A 17,534-nucleotide genomic window follows, 5' to 3' on the forward strand; every position below is an offset into this window, starting at 1 on the left:
TGTCATTGCCGTTTGTCTGCCTTTTGAAATATTCATCTACATTCCTCTCCTCCCCTCACCACCACTACGCTCTTCTTTCTCATCCCCACCGCTTTAGCCTTTTCACATTGTCTTTTGTCCTCTCTTCCTCCTCCTCCTCCCTCTTTTTGTTGTTTTGATCCTGCCTTGCCCCTCTACCTCTTTTGTCATTGTCATCCTCTTCATTTTGAATGTGACCATGCTTCTGGTTCCTATTAGTCACTGTGTGTAAGACCGGCTGACCTTGTGTCTTCCAGATTCCAACATGTGCAGGAGATGTCCGGAGAACTGTAAGAAGTGCACCACGTCCAATATCTGCACAGAATGTAAACCTGGAATGAGGTAAGCTGGGGGGGTGAGCTGGGGTAAGCGACTGATAAACAGTTAGGAAAATTGCCATTTTCAGTGTCAGCCATGTTGGCTGCTCCACAATCTTTTAAACGCCTGATAACGAGAATATCTAAAGTGTCATCATGGCGATGTTATGTTGACATTACTCTGACTCTGAATGGCTCTGAGCTCGGCAAAGCCTAACATGCTCATCTAAGATCAACATCCTCCTTTTGAACCTTCTCACAGCTTCTTCACACATGTTTGTCTGCCATTACAATGGGCCTATAAATGCGCTCATTAACAGATATCTACTAGACCTCTCTCACACGAGCACAGGCTTGAAATGTGGTTGAAATCATGGCTGAAATAGTTCAGCTTGTGTTTGTTTGCTTGTAAAATGTGGGTCAGACGGCCACGTTGTGTGCCTCTCGGATAAGAGCTTGTAGTGTTCTTCCACTCTGAAGCAGCAGGAGTAGAGCGCTGCCAAAATAAGCCAGGACATTGTGTCACATTGTGGTTTGGGTTTGCAATATGACCCAGTGAAACCCGGGACTCCTTAACCGTTTTCCACTTGGGACCCCGACTGAGTCAATTAAGTTTCACCCTGTGACCCAGGCTCATTAAAACCTACTTGTACTCTTGTCATGCGGGGACCCGCAAGACGTAGGGCCGTTGCCCACTTTTGGGTTTGGACCCTCAGCTTTTTATGCTGATCTCAACCATTTCATTATCCCTATTGACGTGTTTCAGTTCATTTTCTGGCCACTTCCACAGCAGCCTCTTCACAACCGCACTGACTGCACTTGACCTGACGGACGATAGGGCGTTCCAAAGTGTTGGAATTCCCGATAGGTCATGAAGAAAGCACTTGTGAAACATTTAAGAAATATTGCGGTCTTGAACCCGGCTTCAAGCGTTCAGTGTAGCCAGAGGTGGAGGTGGGGACACTTGTAAGCCATAATTTCCTCTGAACGCCGGCGAGACCGCAGCAAGACACATGCCTGCTCGCTAGCTCGCTCGCACGTACACACACGCACGCATGCACACGCACGCACACGCGCACACACACACACACACACACACACAAACACACACACACACACACACACACACACACAATATCTCCCCACTCCCATTCAGTTCACCATTCATGATCGGTCGGACCAAACAAGATCCTTTAACAAGATCCTTTCTGGGAAACGTTAGCTAACACGGACCAGCTGTTTTTCAGCTCAGCACAGCAAGCTCACCAACCTGTCCCCACTGTGACTTTGCACAACTGGCTTTTCTAAACTCCAACCCTGCCTTCTAATTGACCTCTACCCTTACATCTGACCTCTACCCCTACATCTGGCACCACCAACAGGAGTCTGGATTGCTGCATATACCGGGTCCAAACAAAAGTCAAGTGTATTTTCCCATACGCTCTAAATTAAACCGCAAGACGGGACACATTCCTGTAGATCAGTGTCAAATGGCCAGTCAGTGTCTTGCTCACCCACACAAGAAACCGTATCATTATTGCTGGAGTCGATGTTTTCTCCCCTCAATCCGTAGCCAGAACGCCAATTATACGGAATATTGTACAGCAGTGATTGGCTCCTGCTACCAGGCAAACCACTACTGATTTGTAGTAAACCTAGTTTGTAAGAAATCCTCAGGGACTTCTACAGAGGCACCATTGAAAGCCTGCTGACTGGCTGCTTCACCGCCTGGTACGGGAACTGTACCACCATGGACCGCAGGGCGCTACGGAGGGTGAGGCGCGCGGCCCAGCACGTAACAGGAGACGAGTTGCCAGAACTGCACGAACTGTATAACCAGCGGTGCCTCAGGAGGTCCCTGAAGATCATCAAAGACACAAACCATCCCCACAACAGCCTGTTCTCCCTGCTACCCTCAGGGAGGAGATACAGGGTTCCAAAAGCACGCACAAATCGCTTGAGGAACAGTTTCTTCCCGCAGGCCACGAGACTCCTTAACATACACAAATAGTGTAGTAGTCGTACCGTACCGTACTGCAGCTGCTACCATTATGTATGCCTAATGTTTAATTGTATGTCTAACAAGGTACATGCTATTTGCACCTGTATGTCAATTACGTCGAATTTAAAATGTCTGAACACGTCTAACGTATGCACAATGCCTAATGTTTAATTGTATGTTTAATAAGGTACATGCTATTTGCACTGTATGTCAAATACGTCGAATTAAAATGTCCGAACATGTCTAACGTATGCACATAACATGTGCACCTATGTGCAATGAATATGCCACTGACTTGTCTTATCGCTATTCTGCCTCATTGCCTATTGCTGCTTAGTATTGCTTATTGATGCCTATTTCTTATTGCCTATTGCTCATTGCTTGTTGCCTATTTGTACTATGTCGTAAACGGAGTCCACAGCACAAGAATTTCACACGTGATACTTGTACCATGGAGTGACAATAAAAATCTTGAATCTTGAATCTTGAATCTTGAATCTAAACCCATTAACCGAAACGTCAAAGTACTAGAATTCCGCAATCTCTGTCTCTCTCTCTCTCTCTCTCTCTCTCTCTCTCTCTCTCTCTCTCTCTCTCTCTCTCTCTCTCTCTCTCTCTCCCCCCCCCCCCCCCCCCTCAATATTGCTTGTGTTTGTGTGTGCTTGTCTGCTTGTATGGGTTTTATGTAGCTGGTTAGATGATATAAATTATTTTTAGGGATTCTCCTTTTTTGTCTTTTTGGACAGTCATGTCCCATCTGTAATGGGAATTCCTGCTTTCCTGCTACCCACCCAAATTATTTATTTTATTTTTATTTTCTGTCATTTACTTTGAGTGTTAATAATTTGTACACACCTCTCTCTGGGTCCAGTCTTCAAGGAAACAGGTGTCAGATGACCTGTGACCTGGGAACTTATTACAACGGTCACAGAAGGACCTGCGAGCCCTGCCATCGGGCATGTGCCACCTGCGCAGGTAGGAAGTCCCAAGTCATTATATATGTGGTGCAAACAGAGTTGAGAATCCATTCTCAGTGTATATTCAGTGTGGACTGATGTATACAGTACCAGATATATACAGTACCAGATAGTACCAGATATATACAGTACCAGATAGTACCAGATATATACAGTACCAGATAGTACCAGATATATACAGTACCAGATACATACAGTATACCAGATATATATACAGTACCAGATATATACAGTACCAGATATATTAGTAGTACACATTTTTCCTTTTTAAAAGAAAAAGTTAAATGAAAACTACCTTATACTTGGGTAGTAGCCCTTTGCCTTAATGGAAAGGCAAAGGCTTTGGAAAGAAATTCATACCTTAGGCATCAACTTCACTATACCGTATATTTGATCGTTATATTTGCATTTAAGCATATTCCTTTACTGTAGATCAAAATGGCTTTATGATAATGAAAAACATAGTATGGTACATTCAGTCAGCTGTGTCCAAACTTGACTTGTGTGCGTGCACGCGTGCGTCTTCAGTGGACATTCATTGCTATGGAAAAGTTCCTGTTCTTGCTGACATTTTTGGGATCTGTGTGTGTGTTTGTGTCTTTCTCAGGCACAGGTATAGAGGCGTGCACCAAGTGTGCAGACGGCTACATGCTGGAGGAATGGCGGTGTGTGTCAACATGCAGCGCTGGCTACTACCTGTCAGAGCAGACCTCAGACAACGGGCAGGTGCTGAGGTCCTGCAAGAAGTGAGTCCATTTCAAATCTCCAATCTGTAGGAACAAAATGAGGACGGGTCCAGAGCCTTAAAACGTGGACTGTAAATGTACACAGTGCTGTGTTGTAAGTTGGCAGTTTAGCCTCTGATAACAACACTTTTCTCTCTGCACTGCACAATCGTCCCAATGTTCCAGTTGCTATGATTTCACATTTTTTGAAATAATGGCCGTGGGCAGTGGAACATTCAGGGAAAAGGATCCCGTCCAATTGGCACAGCAGCATTCCCTCTATAGATGAACAGCAGTTTTGTTGCACTATGGTTGAACATGACTATTGTGAGAACAATGTAAGGAGAAACACGACTGTTCATCTGTGATGTCATTAGGGGTGGGAGAAAAAATCGATTCACCTAAGTATCGCGATTTTTAATGTCACGATTTTTTGGATCGATCTTTTATTCCAGAATCGATAATCGCAAATTTAAAAAAAAAAAAAAAAAAAAATTTTTTGTTTTTTTGGTGCTTGCAGTCAGGCCACTCACTGAACAGCAGGCTAGGCGCCGCCTACTGGTTTACTAGTGGTTTTATTACTTTATTAGTTAGTCTGAAGTAATAATTACACTTCAGGGTTAAAGTGGGTGCATCTCATTGTAAAATTGGACTTCAAACGGCCCAAATCTGGCTTCAAACGGCCCAAATTTCACGCGCGTTGGCCCATATCGGCCTGGCCTGCTTGGTATCTAATGCCCGGCCTGAATTATGATCCCAGTCCGCCCCTGTTTTTAACTATATCGCCCAGCCCTACTCATGATATATAATATACAGTCTCTAGTGTATGATTCAACTTTTCCCATGTTCTAATCTAGTGTAAAAAAGCAAACAAACTGAAAAAAGAAAAGAAAAAAATAAACAAAAATCGCAATAAATCGTAATATCGAATCGCAATAATCGTAGAATCGCAATAATCGTGAATCGCAATATATATCGAATCGGCACCAAAGTATCGTGATAGTATCGAATCGGGAGATAAGTGAATCGGCACAGCCCTAGATGTCATGTTTAAACACAACAGCACGCCTGTGATGTCATGTTTTAGTTCAACTAAATAGTCAAACAGGACTGTTCTTAATGAACTCCAAATTGGTACGGAGTGCGTTTTCCCAAACAACTGAATCGTCAGGAGGAGGATGGTTTGAGAATCGGCCAATTTGTTTCTGCGTGAGCGGAACGTTCTGGGTCACATGGTCTAAACTGTGTTACAGGGGCTTTTCCAACGTTCAAAGATACAACTTGTGGGCGACATGCAGGCTGACACTGGAAACACTGGAAACACCTCTGCATCACATTCAGTCACATATCAAGCCTTTCCTCTATATAAGGTGCTATGGGCGCTGTGAGTTCTGCTGCACCCTCAGTTCCTCCTGTGTTTTGAGTTCCTGACAGGTGTAGATGCTCCTACTCCCTAATCCAGGGTGGAGTTGTCTCTCAAACGGCTCTCCAATTACCCCTAACCCCACCCTGCACTCATCTGAACCTGGATCAATTACCCCACCCTGCACTAATCTTAGCCTGGATCAGGAGAATATCTGTCCTTGTCTCCTTGTACCTATCACCATCTCCTCCCTCCTACCTTACAATACATACTGCTCGTAGCCTTATGGAATGGGGCAACGTGGAAGAAGAAATTCGATCCACATTTGCTAATACACCTCACTCTTGACTTTACTCAAATCCTACATTTTCTGTCAGCTCCTTCCTGTTCACACACACTTACATCACACTGTAAATTCACCTTATCATTTCATTGAGCTGCTTCAGCAAGTCTGGAGACAACATTACCCCCGTCTTGTTTTGAGCAATCGTTGCAGCAATGGAATAATGAAACAGACATAAAATAGAGTTGGAATTGCCTTAAAGAAAGTAGCTATCAACATAATACTGGACACATTTATATAGGCTGCAGTTGGATTCAGTCTAGTATAAATAGTCAATGGTTAGAGGAAGATTGTTTCATTGGAATCATTTTGTATGATGAACCCACTTGCCAGTTTAAACCAGATGAGCAATTTATGTGCGTTTGAAGTGTATACATGATCATTTCAGATACATTTTTGCCTCAACAGAATATTCGGATGCTGGTAAATGCAGAGGTGGAATGTTTTCAAGTACATCTTTTGAGGTTTTGTTCTTATTAAAGTATTTTTATAATGCTATACTTTTACTCTTACTTGAGTAAATGAATAAATTCAGATTTTTGTTTTGCACACCGCACTATGAAACAGCATGGTAGCATTGGGACCCATGATTGGGACTGCTCGCGAACAGGTCCAGAATCACTCCTGCATTTAGGGCCTCCAAACTGGTTGCTTGTTAATTAAATTTGTCAATTAAATTAAATCAAGCTCAAGACTGGCCAATTGAAATAGACAGGTGTAAACGATGATCCCCATCAGTCATCAGTACAGCGCATGCGCACTGCACACAGCACTTGCGCCACATGGCAAATGAGGAAGTAGCTTCGATTATACTCTGTTAGTTCGGTTACTCTTTGTTTAGTTCTCGGTGTGTGGATTTACTACGAAAATGACCGTTTCACGTAATTTTGGATTATTATTTAATCTCGTGGTGAGTACACGAGTCACAACATATACATGTGAGTGTTTCTGGCGCTGTTGGAACGTGTATTTTGGGCAGCTGAATGGGAGTAGGCAAAAGTACCATAGCTGACATTGTCAAGCTAAGCTAAGTAACAGTGAGGGCTCTACAGCAGTTTGTTGTACTGCAGGCAGATTGAAAATAAAGCCATGTACGTTCTAGTTTTAATATCGGCAATATGGGTAAACTCTCAAAGTGTTGGCGTATCCCTTCAAGTAATTTCCTGGACTAGTACTTTTACTTGTACTTGAGTTAATTTTCACTAAAGTAACAATACTTGTACCCTGAAGAAGGCTGTTTGTGCTGCTACACGTGGGTCGTCTCCCAGCTCTTTTAACATGCACTCGCTATGTTTTTAAACCTTTCTAAATGATATAGCCATCTATAGTAAATAAAGGCTTTTTACTTTCTGCCAGAAGAGTGCCTTGGACCTTTCTTCCTTTTTGAACCTTTGTGATCCTTACCAAAGAGCACCTTCACCACACCAGTTTTGGACTTCCGAGCACTCTGGACCTTTTTTCTTCCTAACAATACTTGAGTAGGATTTGTCAGTACCCTTCCCACCTCTGGGTAAATGTGTTGTTGTGTTCTAATCTTTACCTGCTCTTCTTATGTGTATGATTTTCATAGCAGTAGGTATGCTAACTAGTGTTTAACTCCTGACGCTACCCACAGGTGTGACCATAGCTGCTACGACTGCTCGGGCCCTGGTGAAAGAAACTGCAGTACCTGCATCAGTGGTTACAACCTGGAGGCAGGAGCCTGCGTCGTCAGCACCATCTGCAAAGATGGTGAGTTTTCAGCTTTCTTTTCCATGAGATAGGCTTGTTTGTTTCATGTATGCTGTGGGAAATTTCTATAGAAATGTTTAGTAAGTCTTCATAGAAAGTTCTCCGGCTTAGACCAACTGAGACATTGGATCAGACGTGGTCACAGCATGGGAAGAGAACAAAAGACATCCTTTGAAATGCTGTGTGTGTACAAACTGATATACACTACTGAATATTTGCGTTCAGTTGGTTTGATTTGTGTGTTTTCTACCGGATGCTTGCAATTATGAAATGCCAAGTAATACACAAGATGTGGTCTGTCTCACCCAATGTCCCGGGCTCCCGGCCAATCAAAGATGTGGTCTGTCTCACCCAATGTCCCGGCCAATCAAACATGTGGTCTGTCTCACCCAATGTCCCAGCCAATCAAACATGTGGTCTGTCTCATCCAATGTCCCGGCCAATCAAACATGTGGTCTGTCTCATCCAATGTCCCGGCCAATCAAAGGAGTTAAGCTATGTTGGTAAATCAAAGCACAAACGCCTGAGAGGAGGAGAGTCTGTGGCTTTCAGGCACACTATGTGTTGACAGTTCAGGGAACTTGGTTAGTGGACCCACAATGTTTCATCTCCAGTTGAATTAAAGGGAATGATGTCCCAGGGAGATACATCATTGATGCAAAGGGGATCTATGTTGTTAAAGGCAATGCCAAGGATTCGCTTCAGGCCTCTGTCTTTTATTCTGGAGCTTTTTACTAACTTCACACAAACCAATCAAAATGCTCGCTGTTGTGGTGGCAAGATGGCTAGCTGGCCTCTCCTTGTTTTTGCCTTTGTTGCTCTTTATTTCAAGGTCTCATTCAAGTCGTGCATCTTACTAACATCATGTAACGTCTTGGGTATTAACGCACACACACACACACACACACACACACACACACACACACACACTAAGAGTGCATCTTACTAACATCATGTAACGTCTTGGGTATTAACGCACACACACACACACACACACACACAGTAATGCCTACCCCACACTACAGGATAATTTGCAAGATTATGGCCAAGATTCCCCCCTCCCGATTTTCTCGGGGGTGCTCCCGATTTGAAGCGCGTCGGGCAGATAATCTTCCCAAATTATCCTGTAGTGTGTGGGGTTCAAAGATTCACAATCGGGAAGACTGCCTCTTCCCGATTGTGAATCGGCCATATCTAACATGTTAGATATTTACAACCCGACAGGCGATTGCATCTTGAGCAGAGAGCCAGTAGTAGCTGCGTTTCCATTAGTTTTTCGCAAAATAAACTGGTCCGCGTCCACCCGCAGCCCCGAACAGAAACAAAGAACGAGGAAATTGTCATCGAGGTGAAATACCCGTGCGTCTTTGAACGGGACGGAAAACTAATGCTATACTGCAAAGCATGTAGCCTACAACAAGCGCTTAGGTCTCAGCTTCCCGCATCGCGAGTGTCCGCACGGAAAAGTGAGTCAAATCAGCAGACGCGCCCCTCCACAAGACACCTGTGCAGACGGTTTTCGCCTGGCCGTGCACAGTAGGCCTACACCCCGAATGGACGCGGCTGTCCGCGCAAATATTAGTTAAACAAATCCTTTCAGTGCAAATGCATTATAAAAAAAAAAAAAAAATAAAAAAAAATCGAAAACGAAATGACACTACTACACCCGGTGCGCACACTGAATAGGCATTTTAAAAGTTAACGTCGAGCCCTGCTTCAAGGTGAATCTTCGGCATAATCTTCTAGTGTGTGGGGTTGCGTTTGAACAGACGCGATTGTGTGTGTGTCCCAAGATTGAAATGTTAAAAAATCGGCTCTCTCTGTCCTGTAGTGTGTGGGCTCTCAAGATTTTTATAATCTTCAAGGATTTGAAAATCCTGTAGTGTGGGGTAGGCATTAGAGTGCATCTTACTAACATCATGTAACGTCTTGGGTATTAACGCACACGCACACACACACAGTAAGAGTGCATCTTACTAACATGTAACGTCTTGGGTATTAACGCACACGCACACACACACAGTAAGAGTGCATCTTACTAACATGTAACATCTTGTGTATTAACGCACACGCGCACACACACACACTAAGAGTGCATCTTACTAACATCATGTAACGTCTTGGGTATTAACGCACACGCACACACACTAAGAGTGCATCTTACTAACATCATGTAACGTCTTGGGTATTAACGCACACACACACACACACACACACACACACAGTAAGAGTGCATCTTACTAACATCATGTAACGTCTTGGGTATTAACGCACACGCACACACACACAGTAAGAGTGCATCTTACTAACATGTAACGTCTTGGGTATTAACGCACACGCACACACACACAGTAAGAGTGCATCTTACTAACATGTAACATCTTGTGTATTAACGCACACGCGCACACACACACACTAAGAGTGCATCTTACTAACATCATGTAACGTCTTGGGTATTAACGCACACGCACACACACTAAGAGTGCATCTTACTAACATCATGTAACGTCTTGGGTATTAACGCACACGCACACACACACAGTAAGAGTGCATCTTACTAACATCATGTAACGTCTTGGGTATTAACGCACACACACACACACACAGTAAGAGTGCATCTTACTAACATCATGTAACGTCTTGGGTATTAACGCACACACACACACACACACAGTAAGAGTGCATCTTACTAACATCATGTAACGTCTTGGGTATTAACGCACACGCGCGCACACACTAAGAGTGCATCTTACTAACATCATGTAACATCTTGGTATTAACGCACACGCGCACACACACTAAGAGTGCATCTTACTAACATGTAACGTCTTGGGTATTAACGCACACACTCTTCTTACTAACATGTAACGTCTTGGGTATTAACGCACACGCACACACTCATCTTACTAACATGTAACATCTTGGGTATTAACACACACGCACACACACACACTAAGAGTGCATCTTACTAACATGTAACGTCTTGGTATTAACACACACGCACACACACACACTAAGAGTGCATCTTACTAACATCATGTAACGTCTTGGGTATTATTAACGCACACACGCGCACACACTAAGAGTGCATCTTACTAACATGTAACGTCTTGGGTATTAACGCACACGCGCACACACACTAAGAGTGCATCTTACTAACATGTAACGTCTTGGGTATTAACGCACACGCGCACACACACTAAGAGTGCATCTTACTAACATGTAACGTCTTGGGTATTAACGCACACGCACACACTAAGAGTCTCTCTTAGTCCTTCACTTCAGTCTGTTTCAACACAAACGCACCTTTTCTCGTTATTTCTATTCCGTAACACTGCATAAATAATCCTTGGATTCTTTATTCTTTTGCTTATCTTTCTATTCTTCCCTTTCCCCCAATAACAATAGTCAACAATAGGCATTTTCTGCATTCTCTTGCATTATGCTTTCTCTATTGTTTTTGCACTCTCCTTTATCTTTTTGCTGTGCTTTATGCTCGAGCCTTGTTGAGGTGTTTCTCATTAACCGGCGAAGGTGGCGGTGTAATCTTGTGGCAACGGATAACAACGTACAGACCTTTGAAGTATAAAAGCCTCAGCAGCCAGTGATGTGATCAAGTTCTGAGGAGGGGGAAAAATCTCTCCTGTCTCACCTTTCTGATGAGGAGGATGATTTTGCAAAAAGTGCACCCTCAGTCTGTTTCCAACCAACCAACCAACCAACCAACCAAGGGTAATTGATTTCATAGTAATGGCTGATTCTGATTGCCGGCTCAAAAGCTTATAATTTATTCACACGGCAGACTGGGGGTCCACTTTGCGTTTTCACTGATGCAAAATGAGATTTTCTTTTTAAATCGTCCATTTGCTAATTGTGTGACGTTTTGTTTTCTCTCTCTCTCTCTCTTTTTCTCCAAAATCTGTTTTTCCCTTTCTGCTGACGTGGATCCAATCACTCCACTGGACTACAATCATTTCCCACCTCGATGAACATCACCTGTGATTGGATCACAAAACTCTCCCTGTCACCTGAACCTGCCATTTAACCATTTCTGTGATGGTTCTGCCGTGTGGGGCTGTGTGTTTGCGTGTGTGTGTGTTTGTGCGTGTGTCTGCGTGTGTGTGTGTGTGTGTTTCCCCTCCCCTTCTTCCATCCCTTGTGTCTCTTCTTCCTGGTCTGTGGAAAGCAAATGAAGAATCTTGGGCTGAAGGCAGTTTCTGCGTGCTCGTTAAAAAGAACAATCTTTGCCAGAGGAAAGTGCTGCAGCAACTGTGCTGCAGAACGTGCTCGCAAAAGGGGTGACGGGACGCGCTCACTGGGCGTAAAGGGAGTGCGGCGGGGGGACGCGGGGGCGCAGGGGGCCACCCCTCCTTCTCAAACCCCCCTCTGGCGCACTCATTCACAGTCACATAATTTATAAGAGAATCTGTGCCTCTTTAAGGGACTGCATCGGAGGTGCGATGACAGGACTACAACAAACCTACCTTTTTTTCTGTACTGGGACACAGGTGTGTGTGATGAGGTGTCAAATGGTGGGACTTTTACTTCAAGAACAAACAAGCAAATGAAAACAAAAGTGAAAACAAAACAAACATTAATGAATAAAAAGTGTCGGTATTTTGTGACCAAAGCATCGATGCCAAAATAATTGAACCTTCTTTTTGTTGTTGTTGCCAGTGTAGAATCTCTCATTACATCTGTGTGCATTTTCATTTTTGGCTCCTCTTCCTCCTCTTTCCAACGGTAACCATGAACAGATGGAAACTCATGAACGTACAGTAGGAAAGGCCCCGGTTTGTCTGCCTGTAAATAAACATCAAACGAAAAAAAAGAAGAAAAAAGCTCACTCAGTAATGTGAAAATAATGTCTGTCTGGGCTGACTTTGGCCATCTAGGGGAGTGAAGACAAATTCACACACACACACACACACACACACACACACACACACACACACACGGGTATATACTGTACACACACACAGCATACAGGCACATAAACACAACACGACACACACTCGCACACCTATAAACATGAACTCACACGGAGATCAGCCAACACTTGAAGTTGCAGGTGCTACAATGACACCATATCCCAAGACTGATGCACGTTACTGACCAAAACCACCTCATTTTGTGTTTGCCTTTATTTAAAAGCATAAACTTGCCCTCTGAACAATGTGTGTGTATGTGTGTTTTTGTTTTGTTGTGTGTGTGTGTGTGTGTGTGTGTGTGTGTGTGTGTGTGTGTGTGTGTGTGTGTGTGTGTGTGTGTGTTGGAAAATGCCATTAATTTGTGATGTAAGCCCAGACAGCATTGATTCATTCCAGAGGTACTAGAAGATGAGTCAATAGTCATTGCTTCCGAAGCTTCCAGTAGGGAAAGAGACACTGCAGTGGCTCATAATGCATTTCTTGTACTCGGGATGCACCGATGCCTCTTTTTCCTAGCTACCCTTTTCCACTGATGATGCAGATTCTGAGCACTAAACTTTGAAATCTCGCCAGAAACTGAGTATCAATACCATCCATTATTGTGACTGAACAGTATGAATCTCGACCATTAATTTGGATTAAACATTTGAGATATAATCCATTTTTCTCCATTAGAGGCAACGGAGATCCTTGCATGTGTGGGAAAAAAGACCCAAGATCATGTTTGTTTGTTTTTTCCTTCCACATTTAGACCTCGCAAAAGGGATTTTTGTATTCCAGGATTTTGGTCCAATCACGATACTGTACCTTATTTTAGCCTGGCATCAGTACAAATATATCATATCCAGCCCAGTATCGGTGCATCCCTACTGTATACTGTTATAATGTTACTATTCTCAGACAAAACACTTTTAGGAGTATATACTCTGTCATTCCACTATAAAGGCAATGCATATCAACTTGAAGTATTGCTGTACACTTTTAACGTGGAAGGTCGATGATCGGCACAGAAAAGATTCTGCCCTAAACACATTTCATCTGCTGGTGATGGTCTTTGACAGGTCGATAGACAGCAAAATGCCATGGTCCAGACAATTTAGGTGCAAATCAGAGCTGGGTTCAGTTTACTTTCAATTGATCCAGAAAGGGGGTTTTGTCCAGACTTCAAATTGTGATATACATTTAGCGGCAGATGTTTGCCACATCCAACAGACTAAGAAACAATTGAAAATAGGCCATGACCTGCGTCTATTTCCATTTCAACTGACAGAAGTGAAAGTGAACTGAGGCCAGTCCTGGTTTCAGTGGGACTTGCTTTCTGCATCAGAAGCAGGGAAGTGCAGAGCCAGGGAGTGTGTTCAGTGCGGTTGCTCGTCCAACAAGTGTTTTCTCTCCGAGACGTCCAACGTATTGAGCCGATACTGTACATAACGACAGTCAGCAGCGCTCTCCTCTGTGCGCCGCCATGTGCTGACAGACTTCAGATGTGCTGTTTCTCTCCATGCTCTCTCTGTATCCCAACCTTAAACCAGATGGAACTCAAAAGGTTATTTCCAGTGGTGCTGGATTCTAATAAAGAACAGCAAAAATAATGTTTAAGATTCTTATTCTATTTGTGTGGGTTTTCACACCTGCAGCTTGAGCAATTACAGTATTAGATGAATTGTTGTACTGTCAACTGTTTATGGTTCTTGATGATTTGTAATAAAGATTGGTGAATCCCCCTTTTTGGTTAACAAAAACTTATTCTTGGTCATTGTTTAAGATGACTTGAATCGCCTTTAGATTGTGTGCTAGTAGACGCCCACACACCCCTCGTATAAAAGCTGTTTTTATTGTGTACCTGTGACATATCTGTGACAATGCATTATTAATGTTACTCAAAGGCCTAGTTTTGAAAATATTTTTTTTACTTAAGTGTTCTTATTAAAATGTTTAATCTGTTCATGCTTTTGTTTTCTTTTTAGTTCTCATTCATTACATTGACACTGTATGGCTCAGTATTATTTCAACCATTGGCCTCATTTATCATCCGTTCTCATCGGTTTACCAAAAATATTAGGCTCTCTATTTTATTTTATCTAGTTCTTTTTACAAGTTCATGCAAGGAATAACAGTGATGTTAAGACTATTCTTTCATAAACTTTAACTTTTTTCCCACACTGAAAGCATCCAATGATTTATTTAAGGAAAGTTTCACATGCCCCAGCCAGTGCACTTTGAGGCATCACCAGTTCACGCAAAGCGAGAATTTAAACTTAAAAAGGTCATGCAAATGGGAACAAAAGTCTTCCAGTGCTGCTTACTATATATAAACTTCAGTGTCTTAACCAGATAGTCTCATCCATTTTCAATTCAAGATGAGTGGCATTAGGACTATGAATATAGAAACTCTATTGCACACTTTCTTCATTTCAGCATAAAACCAAATTAAATAAACAAATGTAAAAAGGTACAAAAAAAAACAGGCCCACTTTGAGAATCCTGGATTAAACGCAGACTGTGAAAGAGACGATTATGTGAAACCCCATTCATTTTCCCTAAGGAGAAATTGCTATGGAACTGTGAGCTATATTTGGGAAAGTGGAGGCTGTGATGTGCCGAAGTATGAAATGAAACTAATAGAGAGCCAAAGTTACACCCACTTCTGGTTTAGGCAGCACCAGAACCATTCGTCCACCATTCTTTTTTCCATCTACATCTACTTAAAAAAAAAATGCGGATAAAAAAGGTTAGACGTTTCGTTTTTAAGTTTTGGTCCAAGTGAAATGGTCTGGTCTCTCGTGATTCCAAATAAAGCTGAATCACTTGGTTTGACCAAGTAAAACCATTTTTATAAGCGTTTTACGAGATGGAAAAAGCTTTGGGTACCACAGCAAAGCAGCCACTCATACTAGGTTAAAGATAGTTTAGTCACTGTCCAAGTAACTCAACTTTGTGCACGGATTAGACACCCAGAGATCAGCCACAATGTTCCAGAATTAGTTGATTTAAAAGCTTCGGTAACAGATACTGTAATAGACTTGCTCTTAGCCTTGGTAGAAGAGGATCAAGGCCCATGTTACAATACTTTCAGAGGAAAATGATTACAATTTAGAATTGGGATTCAGGTGGTAGATGACAGTGTGATATCTGACAGCAGAGAGCCATCTTTCCTGACGGTAGAGACTGTCAATATCCTCGCAAGGTCAGTCCAGTCCATAACAGAGGAAAAGTTTGACTCCCCTGAGTGACACGCTGTCTTTCTTCTCAGATCCATTCTTCTCACTGGCAGAGTCCAAAGTGTCTGTTTCAGAGGGGTGTGACTTTCCATCCCTCGAGATCTTGGCTCCCTCTCTTTCTGTGTGTGTGTGAGTAAGTGGGGGAGAGAGAGTGTGTGTGTGTGTGTGTGTGTGTGTGTGTGTGTGTGTGTGTGTGTGTGTGTGTGTGTGTGTGTGTGTGTGTGTGTGTGTGTGTGTGTGTGTGTGTGTGTGTGTGTGTGTGTGTGTGTGTGAGTGAGAGACTGACTGAGGGAGAGTGATGGGTTGTTTGAACGGTTGCAGCAGAGCTGAGCTGAATGGGAAGCCACCGCCTGTTGTGTTTGTACACAAAGAGGTTCTTTTGTTTTGAAAGAAACAATTGAAGCTTTTCACAGAAAAGCCAGAGACCACAGACAACCTCGCCACTGCGTGTGCGCGCGCGTGCACACACACACACACTCACACACACACACACACACCACCCCATCCTTATGCCTGAGCCAATGTCTTTCACCTTTGTCTAATACAAAGGTGGGATAGATAGGACACAATGTTTATGCCTCTTTTGTAACGGCTATTTTCTTTGCTGCCAAGTGGGAAGCTGAAGGTTGATGGATTTCTCTTAACTTCTTTTTTTATTTCAATGCACTTTGCAAGTTTGGATACAAAAGGAGATGCACCGTTTGTGCGGCTCTGTGAATGTGAGCAGAATTTCTAATATGCTGGGGGCCCATTGATGCAGCAGAAGGCTTAACTTTATTAGAGGCAGTTTCATAAAATGTGAAAAACACTTTTCCCCAATGCTTTTAATTATTAGTGATTTTATTTCTCTGAAATGTCTCTGTTGTGTTGGTCAGTATACACTTCATTTTAGTGCTATAGGGAAATCACTTATATGTGGAGGTTGTATTATGTTGTAAGTTGTTTGTGTGTGTGTGTGTGTGTGTGTGTGTGTGTGTGTGTGTGTGTGTGTGTGTGTGTGTGTGTGTGTGTGTGTGTGTGTGTGTGTGTGAGGAAGGGGTAGTCTCTTCAAGCTTTACTGATTGTCCTCATGGAATAAAAGAAAAAGGCAGATACAAATGGTTCTTTCATCTCCGTTCAATTATGCAAAAACACTCAGCAATATATATTTTAATGTATATTGTTTATTTGTCTATTTTTGTTGTATTTTCTTTATTTTATCTGTGACTGTCTCCCTCTTAGATCTATTACAGGGTAACCGCTGGGTCTTGAAAGGTATTAAAAGTTGATAAATCTGTTTAGGGAAAACTGGGGCCCTTAAAAGTATTAAAAAGTCTTAATCGCCATTTGAGAGGTATTACATTTTGTAGCTATTGTGCTGATGGTGTTAAATGGGCATATGATATTATCCCATGTCGATCCCAGACCCCCGAATTGAGTCGAAGTTGTATGATGTCAGACTTTGTGATATCAGCAGATATCGTATTGTTGTCCAAAGAATATAGATGATGTTGTATCGTGATGAACCTTGTGATTTACACCTCTGTCGCTGATGTGATGTAAGTGGCATTGAGGTCTTGAAAAAGTCTTAAAGGGATAGTTCAGTTTTCTTTATGTGGGGTTGTATGAGGGACTTACATACAGTCAGTGTGCTACATGCAGTAGAATGCAGCCGGCGCGGTCCCAGTTAGGAGAAATGGAGACCGGCCACGTCACGCAAGTAGAGATGTCTGCGGAGTGTATAGGGGGTCATGAGCAAGAACGTTAAAAAACCCAGAAGAAATACAGAAAATGATTCTATACTGCTGGTGCAGCAGCCTCATCAGCCCCCCCACCTGCTGCCACACCTGGCTACATTGAAGATTTCAGCTAAAAACAGGGTGTAAATTACATATTTTCAATTCCACTTGGCATCTCAGGGCTTGTG

At 42.8% G+C, this 17,534-nt stretch overlaps 1 protein-coding gene across 2 annotated transcripts in view; it reads left to right on the forward strand.

Moving 5' to 3' along the window:
- pcsk5b (proprotein convertase subtilisin/kexin type 5b) overlaps positions 1-14,388 on the forward strand; it is a 98,726-nt gene extending 84,338 nt beyond the window's left edge. Inside the window, exons 17-21 of one of the 2 annotated variants that reach the window (XM_083644821.1) lie at positions 276-360; positions 3,209-3,312; positions 3,922-4,060; positions 7,361-7,476; positions 11,663-14,388. In XM_083644821.1, coding sequence (XP_083500947.1) covers positions 276-360; positions 3,209-3,312; positions 3,922-4,060; positions 7,361-7,476; positions 11,663-11,778 — 560 coding nt within the window. In that variant the 3' untranslated portion in view covers positions 11,779-14,388. The remainder of the gene's footprint in view (positions 1-275; positions 361-3,208; positions 3,313-3,921; positions 4,061-7,360; positions 7,477-11,662) is intronic. The other variant, XM_083644822.1, reaches the window with a different exon arrangement.
- Positions 14,389-17,534: the final 3,146 nt, after the last annotated feature.

This window comes from Poromitra crassiceps (assembly GCF_964638095.1).
Source record: "Poromitra crassiceps genome assembly, chromosome: 10".
Classification (NCBI taxonomy): Eukaryota; Metazoa; Chordata; class Actinopteri; order Beryciformes; family Melamphaidae; genus Poromitra; species Poromitra crassiceps.